At 41.5% G+C, this 13,620-nt stretch overlaps 1 protein-coding gene and 1 long non-coding RNA gene across 9 annotated transcripts in view; one reads left to right on the top strand and one right to left on the bottom strand.

Moving 5' to 3' along the window:
- SDCBP (syndecan binding protein) overlaps window positions 1-13,045 on the bottom strand; it is a 31,344-nt gene extending 18,299 nt beyond the window's left edge. For 6 of the 8 annotated variants that reach the window (XM_081504365.1, XM_081504363.1, XM_081504362.1 and 3 more), the window contains exon 1: window positions 12,989-13,045. Coding sequence is in view for 2 of the 8 variants with exons in the window: in XM_081504361.1 (XP_081360487.1) it covers window positions 446-493 (48 nt within the window). In the remaining 6 variants the exon portion in view is untranslated. Of the gene's footprint in view, window positions 1-445; window positions 582-12,988 lie in introns of those variants that run through there. The other 2 variants (XM_081504361.1, XM_081504360.1) reach the window with 1 other exon arrangement.
- On the top strand, window positions 874-5,923 carry LOC145511329 (uncharacterized). Its single transcript, XR_014057803.1, has 2 exons — window positions 874-1,373; window positions 4,202-5,923. It is a non-coding gene; the product is annotated as an uncharacterized LOC145511329 (long non-coding RNA).
- Window positions 13,046-13,620: the final 575 nt, after the last annotated feature.

The raw sequence follows: 13,620 nt of genomic DNA on the forward strand, positions 1-13,620 counted from the left end.
AATCACATTTTATTGACACTTTCAACCACTGTATCAACATCATGAACAAAATCATTCTAAATTCACTGAAACTAATGCTGACTAGCAATCCAGGTGTTAGTTCTATTCTCGGTTATGCCACTGGTCAACTACAAGATCCCATTTTTTTTTTTCCCCATGAAAAATGACCTGGATGAATGGTTTAAAACTCAGAGTAGTTTTCTAAAATTTTTTTCCTCATAGCTTTTCTTCAAATATTAACTGACATTGTTTGAACAGCTCTGAGGTCACTCATTACTCCCCCTCCCACCAGCACACACACATTCAGGCCTAGAAAAGATACCGGATCTTTTAAAACAGCAGGAAGTATCACCCCAACTTACACTCTTTAGAAATTCAGTTTAAGCAAGCTGATCTTAAATCTCACTATTCTTATAAAATACAAAGGATTCCTCAATGATTTTACCTGAAACAATTCTTGTGGTCTCGTCTCATCCAATTTCATTCCAAACATTACACTGTTTCAGTCCAACACTAAGCTCCATTTCCCACCCTGCTCACAGGCTTCTGTGCCTCCGTATCTTTGTAAAAGCTTTGTCTTCTCCCTGGAATGTCCTTCCAGGGCTTTTCTATCACAATCTTAGTCAAGAGCCTCTTCTGTGAGGTCACCTTTGATGACCTTAGTCTGACATTCCTCTCAGTTCAGCAGTTTCCCTCTGCCTTTCAGTATAGCTATTTTATGTTTAACTCTGGTTACTTGAGATCAAGGACTACATTTGTTTAACACAATGCCTTATTCTGACAGAAAACAAATGTTTATTAAATATTTTAGACAATATCATCAAAATAAGGGAGAGCAAAATAATGGTCTTATAAGTCTACTCCTTCATTGAGTTTTTGGATTTGTTGTTTTTTTTTTTTTGCCTCGCAGCTTATAGGATCTCAGTAACCCAACTAGGGACTGCACCCGGGCCACGGCCATGAAAATCCAGGATCCCAACCACCAGGCCACCAGGGAATTCCCAACAAGTCCACTACTTTGAACAACACTGTTAACAGCTTTCCATGAGAACGATAAATTCTTGCATTATTTCTCTGAATCACTTGTGTGGTGTATTTAAACCTTTGACCTAATGCGAAGTATGAAAAACACTCAGACCTCTGTGAAGAACCACAAAGCTACTGGATATCCTTTCAATTATGGTTGGAATTTCAGAATGAGCACTGATGAGATTTAAGAGGATTCTGAAAATACCTGCATTATATCAGTGACAGAATTCTCACTTCACTCTCACTTAGGACTCTACCAGATAAACACTAGAGAAGGCAATGGCACCCCACTCCAGTACTCTCGCCTGGCAAATCCCATGGATGGAGGAGCCTGGTAGGCTGCAGTCCATGGGGCTGCGAAGAGTTGGACACGACTAAGTGACTTCACTTTCACTTTTCACTTTCATGCATTGGAGAAGGAAATGGCAACCCACTCCAGTGTTCTTGCCTGGAGCAGGGGAGCCTGGTGGGCTGCACAGAGTCGGACATGACTGAAGCGACTTAGCAGCAGCAGAAAAACACCACACTGTAGCAAGTGAAGAAAGGAGTCTCGGTCCAGGCCTTCCCTTCAGCTGCCTGGGGAATCAGGAGGAGGGGAGCTTAGCTCTCACTGCTCCAGGCATCAGCAGGCACACCCCTCTGCATCTACTCCAGCTCCATCACAACATTCCTCACTGTGACAGCATGGCTTCACTGGTCTAACTCCTGGAAAGAACTGGCGCTCTTCACCGACCCCTAGCCCAGATCTGGCTCACTCTATGCTTTCTGCAGCCTCCTTGAATCTCTCCGTTGCCTCATTCAAGGCCTCTGTACCCCTGTGCACCCCACTGTCATCATTCAGTGGTGTCCAACTCTTTGCAACCCCATGGACTGCAGCACACCAGGCTTCCCTGTCCTTCACTATCTCCCAGAGCTTGCTCAATTTTATGTCCATTGAATCAGAGATACCATCCAACCATTTCGTCCTCTGTCGTCCCATTCTCCTGCCTTCAATCTTTCCCAGCATAAAGGTCGTTTCCAATGAGCCAGCTCTTCACATCAGGTGGCCAAAGTATTGGAGCTTCAGCATCAGCCCCTCAAATGAATACTGAGTGTTGATTTCCTTTAGGATTGACTGGTTTGATCTCCTTGCTGTCCAAGGGACTCTCAAGAGAGTATTCTCCAGCACTGCCCCCTAATTCGGTTTATACTAAGAAGCTTCTCAATGCTTGGAACAGTTTCAGGATTTTTCCAGAACATCTAAAGACAAAAAATACTTGACGATTCTGCCTCAGCATTGAGATTTCTAACCTCTACCTCCTCAGGGAAATGTTGCAGTGACTTCCTTTAAATATGCACACAGACCAAAGACCTCAGGGACTCAAATACCATAGTGGTATCTGTGAACATCTTTCTAGCAGTGATGCTCTGATTCTTGAAGTAGGAAACGTGCTGGTAAAGTCATCCAGTTAGTATCACCTAAAATGGCAGTACTCATCATTTTCTGAGTTACTGACTCATTCCTTCCCTCAAACCACTCACTATAACTGGTCTCCCCTTTTTAAAATGATGTGATCAGGGGTTTCCCTGGTGGTCCAGTGGCTAAGACTCCACACTCCCCATGTGGGCAGTCCGGGTTCAATGCCTGGTCAGGACACTAGATTCCACAAGCAGCAACTAAAACACCCTGAGTGCTGCAACTAAGACCCAGCACAGCCAAATAAATAAAAATGATTTTTTAAAAACCACACAATCATTTTGAGTTATAACAATACTTGTCTACTTGTTTACTCTTAAGTTGTTTTTTAAAGAAATGTTAGGATGATGAAAATTCAAGATTGCAAATTCAAGATTATCTTAAAAAAAAAATACAGTACAACACATCAGGTGCTCCGGTTTTTGTAGCTGCCACCAGGGACACCCCGATCGCCGGGCTCTGGTGGCCAGCAAGACGTCCGTTCACGGGTCCCACAGGACTGCTAGTGCTCCTACAGACGCGGAGCAGGCGACTGGGCTGGAGGGCGGTGGTCATGATGGCCGCCTCGAAGGGACAGAACCCATATGACGCACTCACCCCAAAGCCAGCTTCAGGTATCCAGGGAGACCCTAACTGAGTCCCCCGTCACTGACAAGCCAAGAGTGGGCTGTGTCTGTGAGGAGGACAACAGGGCTGTCCGTTGGTCCTGGCTGCACCCAGGTGCGATCCCGTGATGGTCTAACTGTGAAATCCATTTCAAGTTGGTGCTCCATCAGCTGGCCTACTAAGAAAGTTCTTTACAGGTTCTCTCCAGGGCACAGTGTAAAGACAGCAGGCTGAGTATACTCCAGACTCTCTAGAAGAGATCTATTACCTTCTCTTCATAGCTGTGGCCTGAAGAGCAAGCAGGCTTCTAATTAAACATATACCCAAGGCTATAATTCTCTCCAAAGACTGGAAGGGCCACGAGGCCCCATCTCTGCATCTCCCTCTGCCCCATCCGAGGTAGCCAGTGTCTCTGAAAAGGACCCAATGCCAGGGTACTTGTCTGTTGCCCATAGGGAACATCCCTGGACAGCCTGGCTCCAGCAGTCAGCACGGCTTGTCTTCCTCAGTTCAACAGGACTGCAGCAAACAAAGACACAAGTAACTGGCTATCCTGCCAGGCTCAGTGCATTTGTATACTTTAAAAGCTGCTGCCTGAGGGTCTGGGTCTGGCTTCCCACAGGCCTGAATTTAGGTGCTGACAGGGATCCTCCCCTTTGGGCCAGTGATAGACCCTGGCACAGCCTCAGCTACTGAGAGCAGAAAGCAATAAAGTAGGCTGCCTGGAAAATTAAAAGGATACGAGATACAACAAGATACAAGTGCAGGGCTGAATGATAAAGCTCATCTCCTACATGATACTAGTTGTTCAAGACCAGATGGGGTGCCTGTTTTATCTAAATAAAGGGTGTCAAGAAAAATGAAGAAACAAAAGAATAGAATCCAAACAAAAGACCAAGATAAAGCCTCAGTTTAAAAAAAAAATAATAATAATAAATTGGGCTTCCCAGATGGCACTACTGGTAAAGAATCTGCCTGTCAATGCAGGAGACATAAGAAACACGGGTTTAATCCCTGGGTCAGGAAGATCCCCTGGAGGAGGGCATGGCAACCCATTCCAGTATTCTTGCCAGGAGAATCCCATGGACAGAGGAGCCTGGCAGGTTGCAGTCCATGAGGTCGCAAAAAGTCAGACATGACTGAAGGGACTTAGTACACACAAGTGTACTTAAGGTTTTAAGTTACAATAAATAAGTTACGATAAGGTTTTAAGTTACAATAAAGAGACTAAGTTCAGGAGAACAACAGAAGAGCAAAGTAAGAATTTCAAAAGATACAAAAATGCAAGCAAATAAGTTATAATAAATAAGTTATGATAAGGTTTTAAGTTACAGTAAAGAGGCTAAGTTCAGGAGAACAACAGATGAATAGAGGAAAAATTTCAAAAGATACAGAAAATGTAAGCAAGCAGAAATCTTAAAACTAAAAAATATGAAAACTGAAATATACACGACCGAGGGTTCACCAGCAGACTAGAGGAAGCAGAATGCAGGAAGAAACGAACTTGAAGAAGAGAAGAAACAAACCAGTAGACAGGGCAGTGCAAGTCATAGTAGCAAAAAGAAAAAAGGACGAAACCAGCTTAAAGGACTAACGAGACACCACCATGCTACCAACATTCACATCGTAAGGGTCTCTGAAGGAAAAGAGGCAAAACATTTGCGGAAACAATGGCTGAAAGTTTCCCTAACTCAAGGAAGGAAACAGACATTCAGATCCAGGAAGCTCAGCAGTTCCAAAAAGAGATGAAGACACCCACGCCAAGACATGTTAGAACTCAAACGTCAAGACGAGGAAAGAATCTTAAAAACTAACACGAGAACAACAACTTGTTATGCACAAGAGAACCCCAAAGACTAAGCAGATTCTTCAGCAGAAACTCCAGGACAGAAGGGACTAACAGCTGAAAGAACACTCCACCCAGAAAAGTCTTTCAGATTTGGAGGCAAGGTAAGGAATTTCCCAGACAAGCAAATAATGGAGTTTATCACCACTAGACCAGCCTCATGAGAAATTTTAAAGAGATTTTAGTTGAAACAAAAAGGTGCTAATTAGTAACAGGGAAACAAAGTTTAAATCCCAATGGTAAAAGTAAATATAGAAAATTCAGAATAGCCTAAAGCTATAAAGATGGTGGACTAATTACTTATAAAGCTAGAATAATCATTGAAGACAAAAGTAAAAAAAACAAACTAAAAAACCTATAACTACACCCATTTGTTAGGGCAACACAGATAAAACGATGTAAACTGTGACATCAAAAGCATAAACAGGGTGGGGGGGGTGTAAGATGCAGTGACAAGAATCCTACCTTGCCACTTTTATTCAATACACTACTAGAAGTCCTAGCCAGAACAACTAAGCAAGCAAAAGATAGAAAAGGCACCCAAACTGGAAGGGAAGAAGTAAAACTGTTACTATTTACAGGTGACACGTTATGAATATGAATAAAACCTAAGATTCACCAAAAAAACCATTAGAAGTAATAAAATCAGTAAAGCTACAAGATACAAAATCAATACACAAAACTGTTGCATTTTCTATACACTAAAAATACACTATCAGAAAGAGAAATTAAGAAAACAATTCCACTTACAATTGCATCAAACAGAGCAATCAATTTAAATAAGGAGCTGAAAGACCTGTGCACTGAATCCAATTAAAAACTGGGCAGAGGAGCCGAACAGACATTTTCACACAGCCAGCCAGCCAACAGATACATGAAACGGTGTTCAAAACCATCAGGGAAATGCAAATCAAAACCACAACAAGGTATCACCTCACAGCTCAGGAAACAATTGAAATGCTCTATAGAAAAGTAACCCAAAGTACTACCATAGTAAAAAACCTGCGTAAGGTTCTCCAAACATCGTGTCTTCCGTAAGGCGAGTGCAGAGAAAAAGAGAGCAAGCTGGGCAGTCAGGCAATAAAACGGAAATTTATTAGAAGAAAAAGAGAGGGTGACTGGCTCTTAAGGAGAAACAGTGTCCTCCCTTTCTGACGGGGTCCTTCTTATACTGCACCAATGAAAAATTCTCTGAAGGGATGGTTAATTTTTAGCCTGTAGTTGAGATCTGTGGTCACGCAGCCGGAGGTCTGGAATCTGGTGGTCTCACAGCTTTGAGAAGATAGGTGCCAGTGAGAAAACAGATTGCCATTTGGTCAGTCTCATGGATCATCATATTTTTATTCTTTGTTTGTTAGGTAGACATAATGAGCCATCTTATCAATGAGACCCCCTGTGAGCCCTATCATCTTCAACTTTTAAGTCCATAAGGATAATCTGGAAATCGTGTTAATAACAGAGATTGAGTCCTAGACCCAGAACTGAAACAGAGTCCACAAATTTGCCCTTTAACCCTCTGTATCAGGGTCCAATGGATACAATTTAAAATTAAGATTTTTTTCTCAGAAGTTCTACTTCAAGACTTTTATTCTTTCTTAGGAATAAGGGAAGGAGGAATAAGGGAAGTAGGCGCCTAACTACTCAAGGCTACGAGACCACCGGATTCCAGACCTCCAGCTACATGACCACAGGACTCAGCTACAGGCTAAAAATTAACCATCCCTTCAGAGAATTTTTCATTGGCGGGGTGTAAGAAAGACCCCATTAGAAAGGGAGGACACTGGATCTCCTTAAAGGCCAATCACCCTGTTGTTTCTCCACTAATAAATTTCTTTCTCTTGCCTGACTGCCCGGCTCACTCTACTTTTCACCACATGTGCCTTACAAACAGCAAAGTAAGGAAATTTTTAAAACTGTTGCACTGACTATTCTAATTGGTGTTTATAAAAGTATAAGTGAAAATTCTCTGACAATACAGAAATAGATGGTCATCCCCACAAAGCTCCACACACAAAAATTCTCTGCAAATATAAATTGCCATCCCCACAAAAATAAAGTTCGCAAAATATTGCTTTTGACAACGCAGGTACAAAATTACCAGACAGTAATGTTAGAACCTATTAGAGATGAATATAAAATCTAAAACCAGTATTGTGTTTTGACAACCAACTGCATGAAGAATTGAACACAATAATAAGCTGTATTAGAAATGTGACTGAAATCTGGAAGAGTATTTATAAAATGGGTTCTCTCTCAACTTTATGGATGACAGGTGATGAGCAATTAGTTGTCCTCAAAGACAATGCCCATTTCATCTACATATACCTTTAAATGCTACAAAAATTTAGAATAAGATTTTGGGGTTCTTATGTTCAAGTTGTTATTAAAATTCTGTTTCTGGTTGTGTGCTTTCCTGTGCCTTTATTTTCACTTCTGCAAGTTATTTATAAAATGACCTAAAACACAAAAAATATCCATTGGACCCAAATGATAAATAGTAATGATCACCTTTTCAAGTACACTCAGGACTAATAAGCATTCCAGATGATTCATACAATGAATCATACAATCATACAATTCATACAATCCAGATGATTCCAGATGGTGTCAAGGAACACACTTTGATACAAAGTCCTAAACAGTCTTCCACAGCTATGTTTCTTAAACCTGGCAAATCACCTGATCAGAAGTATTTGAGCACTAGTTAAAAATACAGACACAGATTTCATGGAAGGGCTTAGGAATTCTTCTTTCAATAAATATCCAGGGACATTGCGATGATAAGCCACTGAGAAATATGGTCATACGACATCTACTCTAAATAGAATAACTTCTTTTTACCCATTTCCCACCCACTGAACTGACAAAAATACAAAGTTTGACGATGCTCTCTGGTAATGAGGCTTTGAGAAACACATATATTACTGGTAAAAGTGTAAAGTAGTACAATTTCCATAAAGAGTGAGTTTGCAGTATCTACCAAAACTGTAAATGCAGATACTCTCCAACCAAGCAATACCACTTCAGGTTTTAGTCTATATATATATCTACATACAAAAAGCAACATATATAGAATTTTATTCACTAAAGCACCAACTGTAATAGCAAAATTCTGGAAACAAAGGAGGAAGTACTAAATGGACAAGATAGTGAAAGAGATCCAAAATATTATCACTAACTGGAAAAAATACAGCACTATTTAGGCCAGTGTATAAAGCATGTTCAAGTTTGTGATAAAATAACAGGGAATAAACAACCAGAAAAGAAAACACAAACTAAACCCAAAGCCAGCAGAAGTAGTAGAGATGAGAACAGAGATAAATGAAATAAGAGAACAAAAGAAATAAATTAAAATTACTGAAAGCTAAATTTGGTTCTACAAAAATATCAACAAAATTGACAAACCTTTAGCTAAATGGACTAAGGAAAAAAAAAACAAGAAATGTATGCTAAAATGAAAGTGGGAATATTATCAGTTTCTACAGAAATAAAACAGACTATATAAAGAGTGCACTATAAACAAATGGACACTAAAAAACTGGATAACCTAGATGAAATGGACAAATTCCTAGAAACACAAACCTATTAAGAATCACAAGGAAGCAGAAATTCTGAATAGGCCCAGTAACTAGTCAAGAGACTGACTCAGTAGTCAAAAATCTCTCAACAAAGAAAAACCCTGGACCTGATGGTGTCTTTGGTGAACTCTACTAAATATATAAAAGAGAACTATACCAATCCTCAAAATTTTGCTAAACAGTTGAAGAAGGAACACTTTCATTCTATGAGGACAGTATTATCCTGATACCAAAGCCAGACAACTACAAACCAACATCCTTTATGAACACTGATGGGATCCTCAACAAAATACTAACGAACAGAACTCAACAGTATATTAAACGGATTAGACACTTTTTAACAAATGGGATTCATTATTGGGAGAGAAAGTTAGTTCAACATGTAAGAACTGTTCAAAGCAATACATCATATCAACAAAATGAAGTGGAAAAAAACACAATCATCTCATTGATGTACAAAAAGCACTTGACAAAATTCAGCACCTTTTATGATAGAGACACAACAGGCATAGAAGGAAGCAAGGGCCACATGATAAAAACCATATAATGCAAAACCCACAGCAAATGTCATACCCAAAGGTGAAAGACTAATTATTTTTTCCTCTGGGATCATGAACAAGGCAAGAATGTCCACTTTCAACACTACTCTTCCAAACAGTACTGGAAGTTCTAGCCAGAGCAATTAGATTAAGAAAAAGAATACAAGATATCCAGAGTAGAAAAAAAGTGTTAAGTGTTAGTCTCTCAGTCACGCCTGACTCTTTGTGACCCCAAGGACTGCAGCCCACCAGGCTCCTGTGTCCATGAGACTTTCCAGGCAAGGATACTGGAGTGGGTTGCCATTTCCTTCTCTGAAAAGGAATAAAGTTATCTACATTTTTAGATATGACCTTATATGCTTAGAGTTTAGCAAACCTTCAAGACTCCACAAAAAAGCATTAGAACTAATAAATTCACCAATGAAACTGGATGGTCAGTGCACAAAAATCAATTGCAATTCTACACATAAAATAGTGAGCCATCAGGAAAAAACACAAACACAATTCCATTTTCAAGAGCATCAAAAAGAATAAACTACTTAGGAATTTATTTAATCAAGGAAGTAAAAAACTTGTACATTGAAACCAGAAAACACTGCTGAAAGAAACTAAAAACAATTGTCGAAACAAAACTGGAGAATTTGCATGTCCTGATTTCAAAACTTACTTATAAAGCTACGGTATTCAAAACAGTATAGTACTGGCACAAAGACAAACACAGACCAATCGAAGAGACAGCCTAAAATAAACCCTCATATACATGGTCAAATGATCTCTGACAAGGGTCTATAACCATTTAGCGGAAAAAGACAATCTTTACAACAAATGGCACTGGGAAAACTGGATAACCACACACAGAAGAATAATGATAGACCCTTATCTAACACCATATAAATATATATGTGTGTGTATATATATATATAAACTCAAAACAGATCAAAGATCTACATGTAAGACCTAAAACAATAAAACTCTTAGAAGGAAACATGGGACAAAACATTCCTGACATTCAATTTGAAAATGATTTCTTGGACATGACACCAAAGGCACCCATCACAAAAGAAAAAACAGACATACTGGACTTCATGAAAACTAAAAAACTTTTTGCATCAAAGAACATTATCAATAACATAAAAAGGCAACTCTTCGAATGAGAGAAAATATTTGTAAATCATATCTGATAAGGGACTAATATCCAGAATATTTAGAGAAGTCCTAAAACAACAAAAACAAAATTGGCAAAGAACATGAATAATCATTCTTCCAAAGAATATAGAGGAATAGCCAACAATCCCATGAAAGGATGTTCAACATCACTAATCATTACAGAAATGCAAATCAAAACTATGAGATACTGCCTCACATCCACGAGAGTAACAACTACCAAAAAAACCCAAACAAACAAGTTTTGGTGAGGACGTGGAAAATTCAGAACTCTTAATTCACTGTTTGTGGGAATGTAAAATGGTGTGTGTTCACATGTGTGTGTTCAACTGCTCAGTCGTGTCTCTTTGCAACCCCATAAACTGTAGTCCACCAGGCTCCTCTGTCCATGGGATTTTCCAACAAGAATACTGGAGTGGGTTGCTGTTCCTTACTCCAGCGGATCTTCCCGACCCAGGGATGGAACCCAGGTCTCCTGCATTATTAGCAGGCAGATTCTTCACTACTGTGTCCCCTGGGTACAGGCGCTATAAAAAACAGTATAGGAGTTCCCCCCCCAAAATTAGCTCAGCCGTGGAAGCAACCCAAGTGTCCATCAACAGATAAATGGATAAGCAAAATGTGGTATAACTCTGTGTATATATGTATGCGCGCGCACACCCACACAATGGAATTTTACCCTGCCTTAAAATGGAAGGAGATTCTGCAATATACAACATGGATGAACCTTGAAAACATTACACTAAGTGAAATAAGCCAAATACAAAAAAGACAAACACCCTGATCCCACTTAGATGAGGTCGTTGCACTAGTCAAAATCATAAAAGAGACACAAAGTACCAAAATGGTTGCCAGGGGCTGGGAGAAGGAGAGAATGGGGCATTACTGTTTAATGAGAACAAGATGAAAAGACCTAAGGGAATGGACGGTGGTGATGGCTGCACGACAACATCAGTATATTTAATACCTCTGAACTGTAAAAAATGGTTAAGATGGTAATGTTTACATGCACTTTTGATGCTTCCTGTTTAGTCACTAAGTCGTGTACTTTACCACAATTAAAAAAAGAAAAGTAACAGAAGGGGGAAATATGTTTATATATTTGTAAGATATAAAATATCCCTATAAAGATACCTAAGAAGTGCAAAACAACTGTTTTCTACAGTAAGAGAATACGGCTGGCTAGAGGACCTTGAAGGAAGGGAACAGTACACACTATGTACCCTGTTTTTCTTTACTTAAATGTTGAGTCACGTTAACTGATACTTCCTCAAAGACTAAATAAATATACAAAAAATCTTGGCAACACTTGGAAACAAATTAATAATTGTGAATATAGCTATTACTACATATAACACTGGCAGGGGTGGGAATCTTTTTAGAGACTTTTGGCATTTGCTATCTAAAAGTACCTAAATCCGGCAAAAACAGGAAAAAATATAGTTGAGTCATGCTCAATTTAGGGAACTGTTTATTGAAAAGTAGGTTCAACCGCCAACTATTAGTAAATGCTTCCTCTTTTAGTCACAATTTTCACATCCTTTCTTAAAATGCCCAAACTTAACGAAAAATTAATGCTGCCAAAGTTAAATATGGATTATAACAGGATGACTATTTCCTGAACCTATTAAAAGACATTCCCTTATTTTTATTCTGTAGCACAATCTGATTTATAATGTTTACATACCATTTAAAGAACAAAAGTTTGTAGAACTAAATTGGTAACAGGGCAAATGAAAACATACATTTTTACTGTTTGCCCTCAACCTCAAACAGAAAAAAGAACAGACAAACTTTAAACTGACCATTTATATACATTTGAGATACAGCTAACCAGCCTGTGGCTCTTCTTCCATGTAATTTTCCTTTTTAGTTAGGAGTTTTTTCTTCGAAACAACTGGATGTTACGACTTTGGTAAACCAAACGTACTTTCTAGGAAATGCACACGATATTTAAAATAACAGTAAATGAACATGATATTAAAAATAACAGTAAATGGGTGTGCAGACCACATACACAACACAGACTAGATAAACCTAGAAATTTCTTTTTAAAATCGGCATCATACAAGACTCCACGAGGAAATAAGCCCGTTTTGGTGAAAGGGGAAACTTCCCGTAGCTGTAAGTCTCCACCTTCCCGTTATTACAGGGAAATCCTGGCAGGAAAGCTCGGAAGGCTCTGAAAGGCGAGCCCTCCGGGAACGTTTCCTGCCGCGCTCACCCAGCCGGGAGTTTCTCCCTTTCCTCCAACTTCACAAACCAGCGACGCGAGCAGCCTCCCCACCCCCTTCCAGAAAGTGAAGGCTGCGCCCGCCGAACAACACCTCCCTCCAACTCCGGACGTTCGGACGCGGCCACCGCCGCCGAGGGCGACTCCGCACACCGGGATCGCGGCACGGCGACCAGAGCCGGCGGCTGCCCCCGCACCGGCGCCGGGCCCACCCCACACGAACAAAAAGAGTCGCGGCGGACGGGGGGCGGCCTGCGTCGTCCCCTGCCGGGCCTCAGACTCTCTCCTCGCTCCCCTCTCCGGACGGGGACCCCGAAACCCGCAAGGCCGCGGGTGGGCAGAGAGGCGCCGTCGCTCAAACTTACGCCCCCGGCCCGGCTGGGCGCCGCGAGGGGCGCGGAGCGGAGCCCACTGAGGAAAGGCCGCCGCCGAAATGCCCTCCGGCCAGCGGCCCCGAATGCCCCACGTTTTCCGCTCCTGGTCCCTGCGCCCCGGACGCCACGCGAGCGTCCCCCGGTACCCCCCAGGGCTGCTCACCGAGGCCGCTGAGAGCCGCTCTCCGCCGCCGGTCACTGGCTCGGACTTCTGAAACCCAGAGGGAGGAGGGCGGCGCGCTCCCGAGGACCGCCAGCGCCGCGCGTCACCGTGCCGCCCCCGCCTTCCGCCCGCGCAAGCGCGCGGCGCCCGGTCAGGTGACCCGGTCCCCCTGGTAACAGGGCGGGGGGCGGCTCTCAGCTGCTGCCGCTCTAGCCCACCTGCTCCTCTCTCTCCACAATTCCTGCACTTCGGCCCTGGGCCCCGCCTACTGCTGTTCACCTGCGCACATGCTCACTTGGTTCCCGTCACCTCCAACACAGGAGTCCTGCGAACCTGTCGTTCGGCGATTTCCTCGCCAGCCTTAGACTTCCACCACACTCACAGGCTGTTAAACATTCCTCCTACTAACCCTTCTGGTCTCCTGCCTTCTTTGCGCTACAACTTTTCTCTTTGGCTTTTATTACTGTTTGTCTATCTTATCTAAGTTCGCTGGTTGTTGAAGGTTATGTGTTGTTGTGGACCAAAGTAATACCTGTATCCTAATCAAAAACTGAAAAACTATTAGGAACTGTCCTAAGAACATGAGGTATACAGTAGTCTTAATTTGGTGCTTACATCAAAGGTAGATACAC

This window comes from Giraffa tippelskirchi, chromosome 6 (genome assembly GCF_054371585.1).
Source record: "Giraffa tippelskirchi isolate mGirTip1 chromosome 6, T2T-mGirTip1v1.2.pri, whole genome shotgun sequence".
NCBI classification, from domain to species: domain Eukaryota; kingdom Metazoa; phylum Chordata; class Mammalia; order Artiodactyla; family Giraffidae; genus Giraffa; species Giraffa tippelskirchi.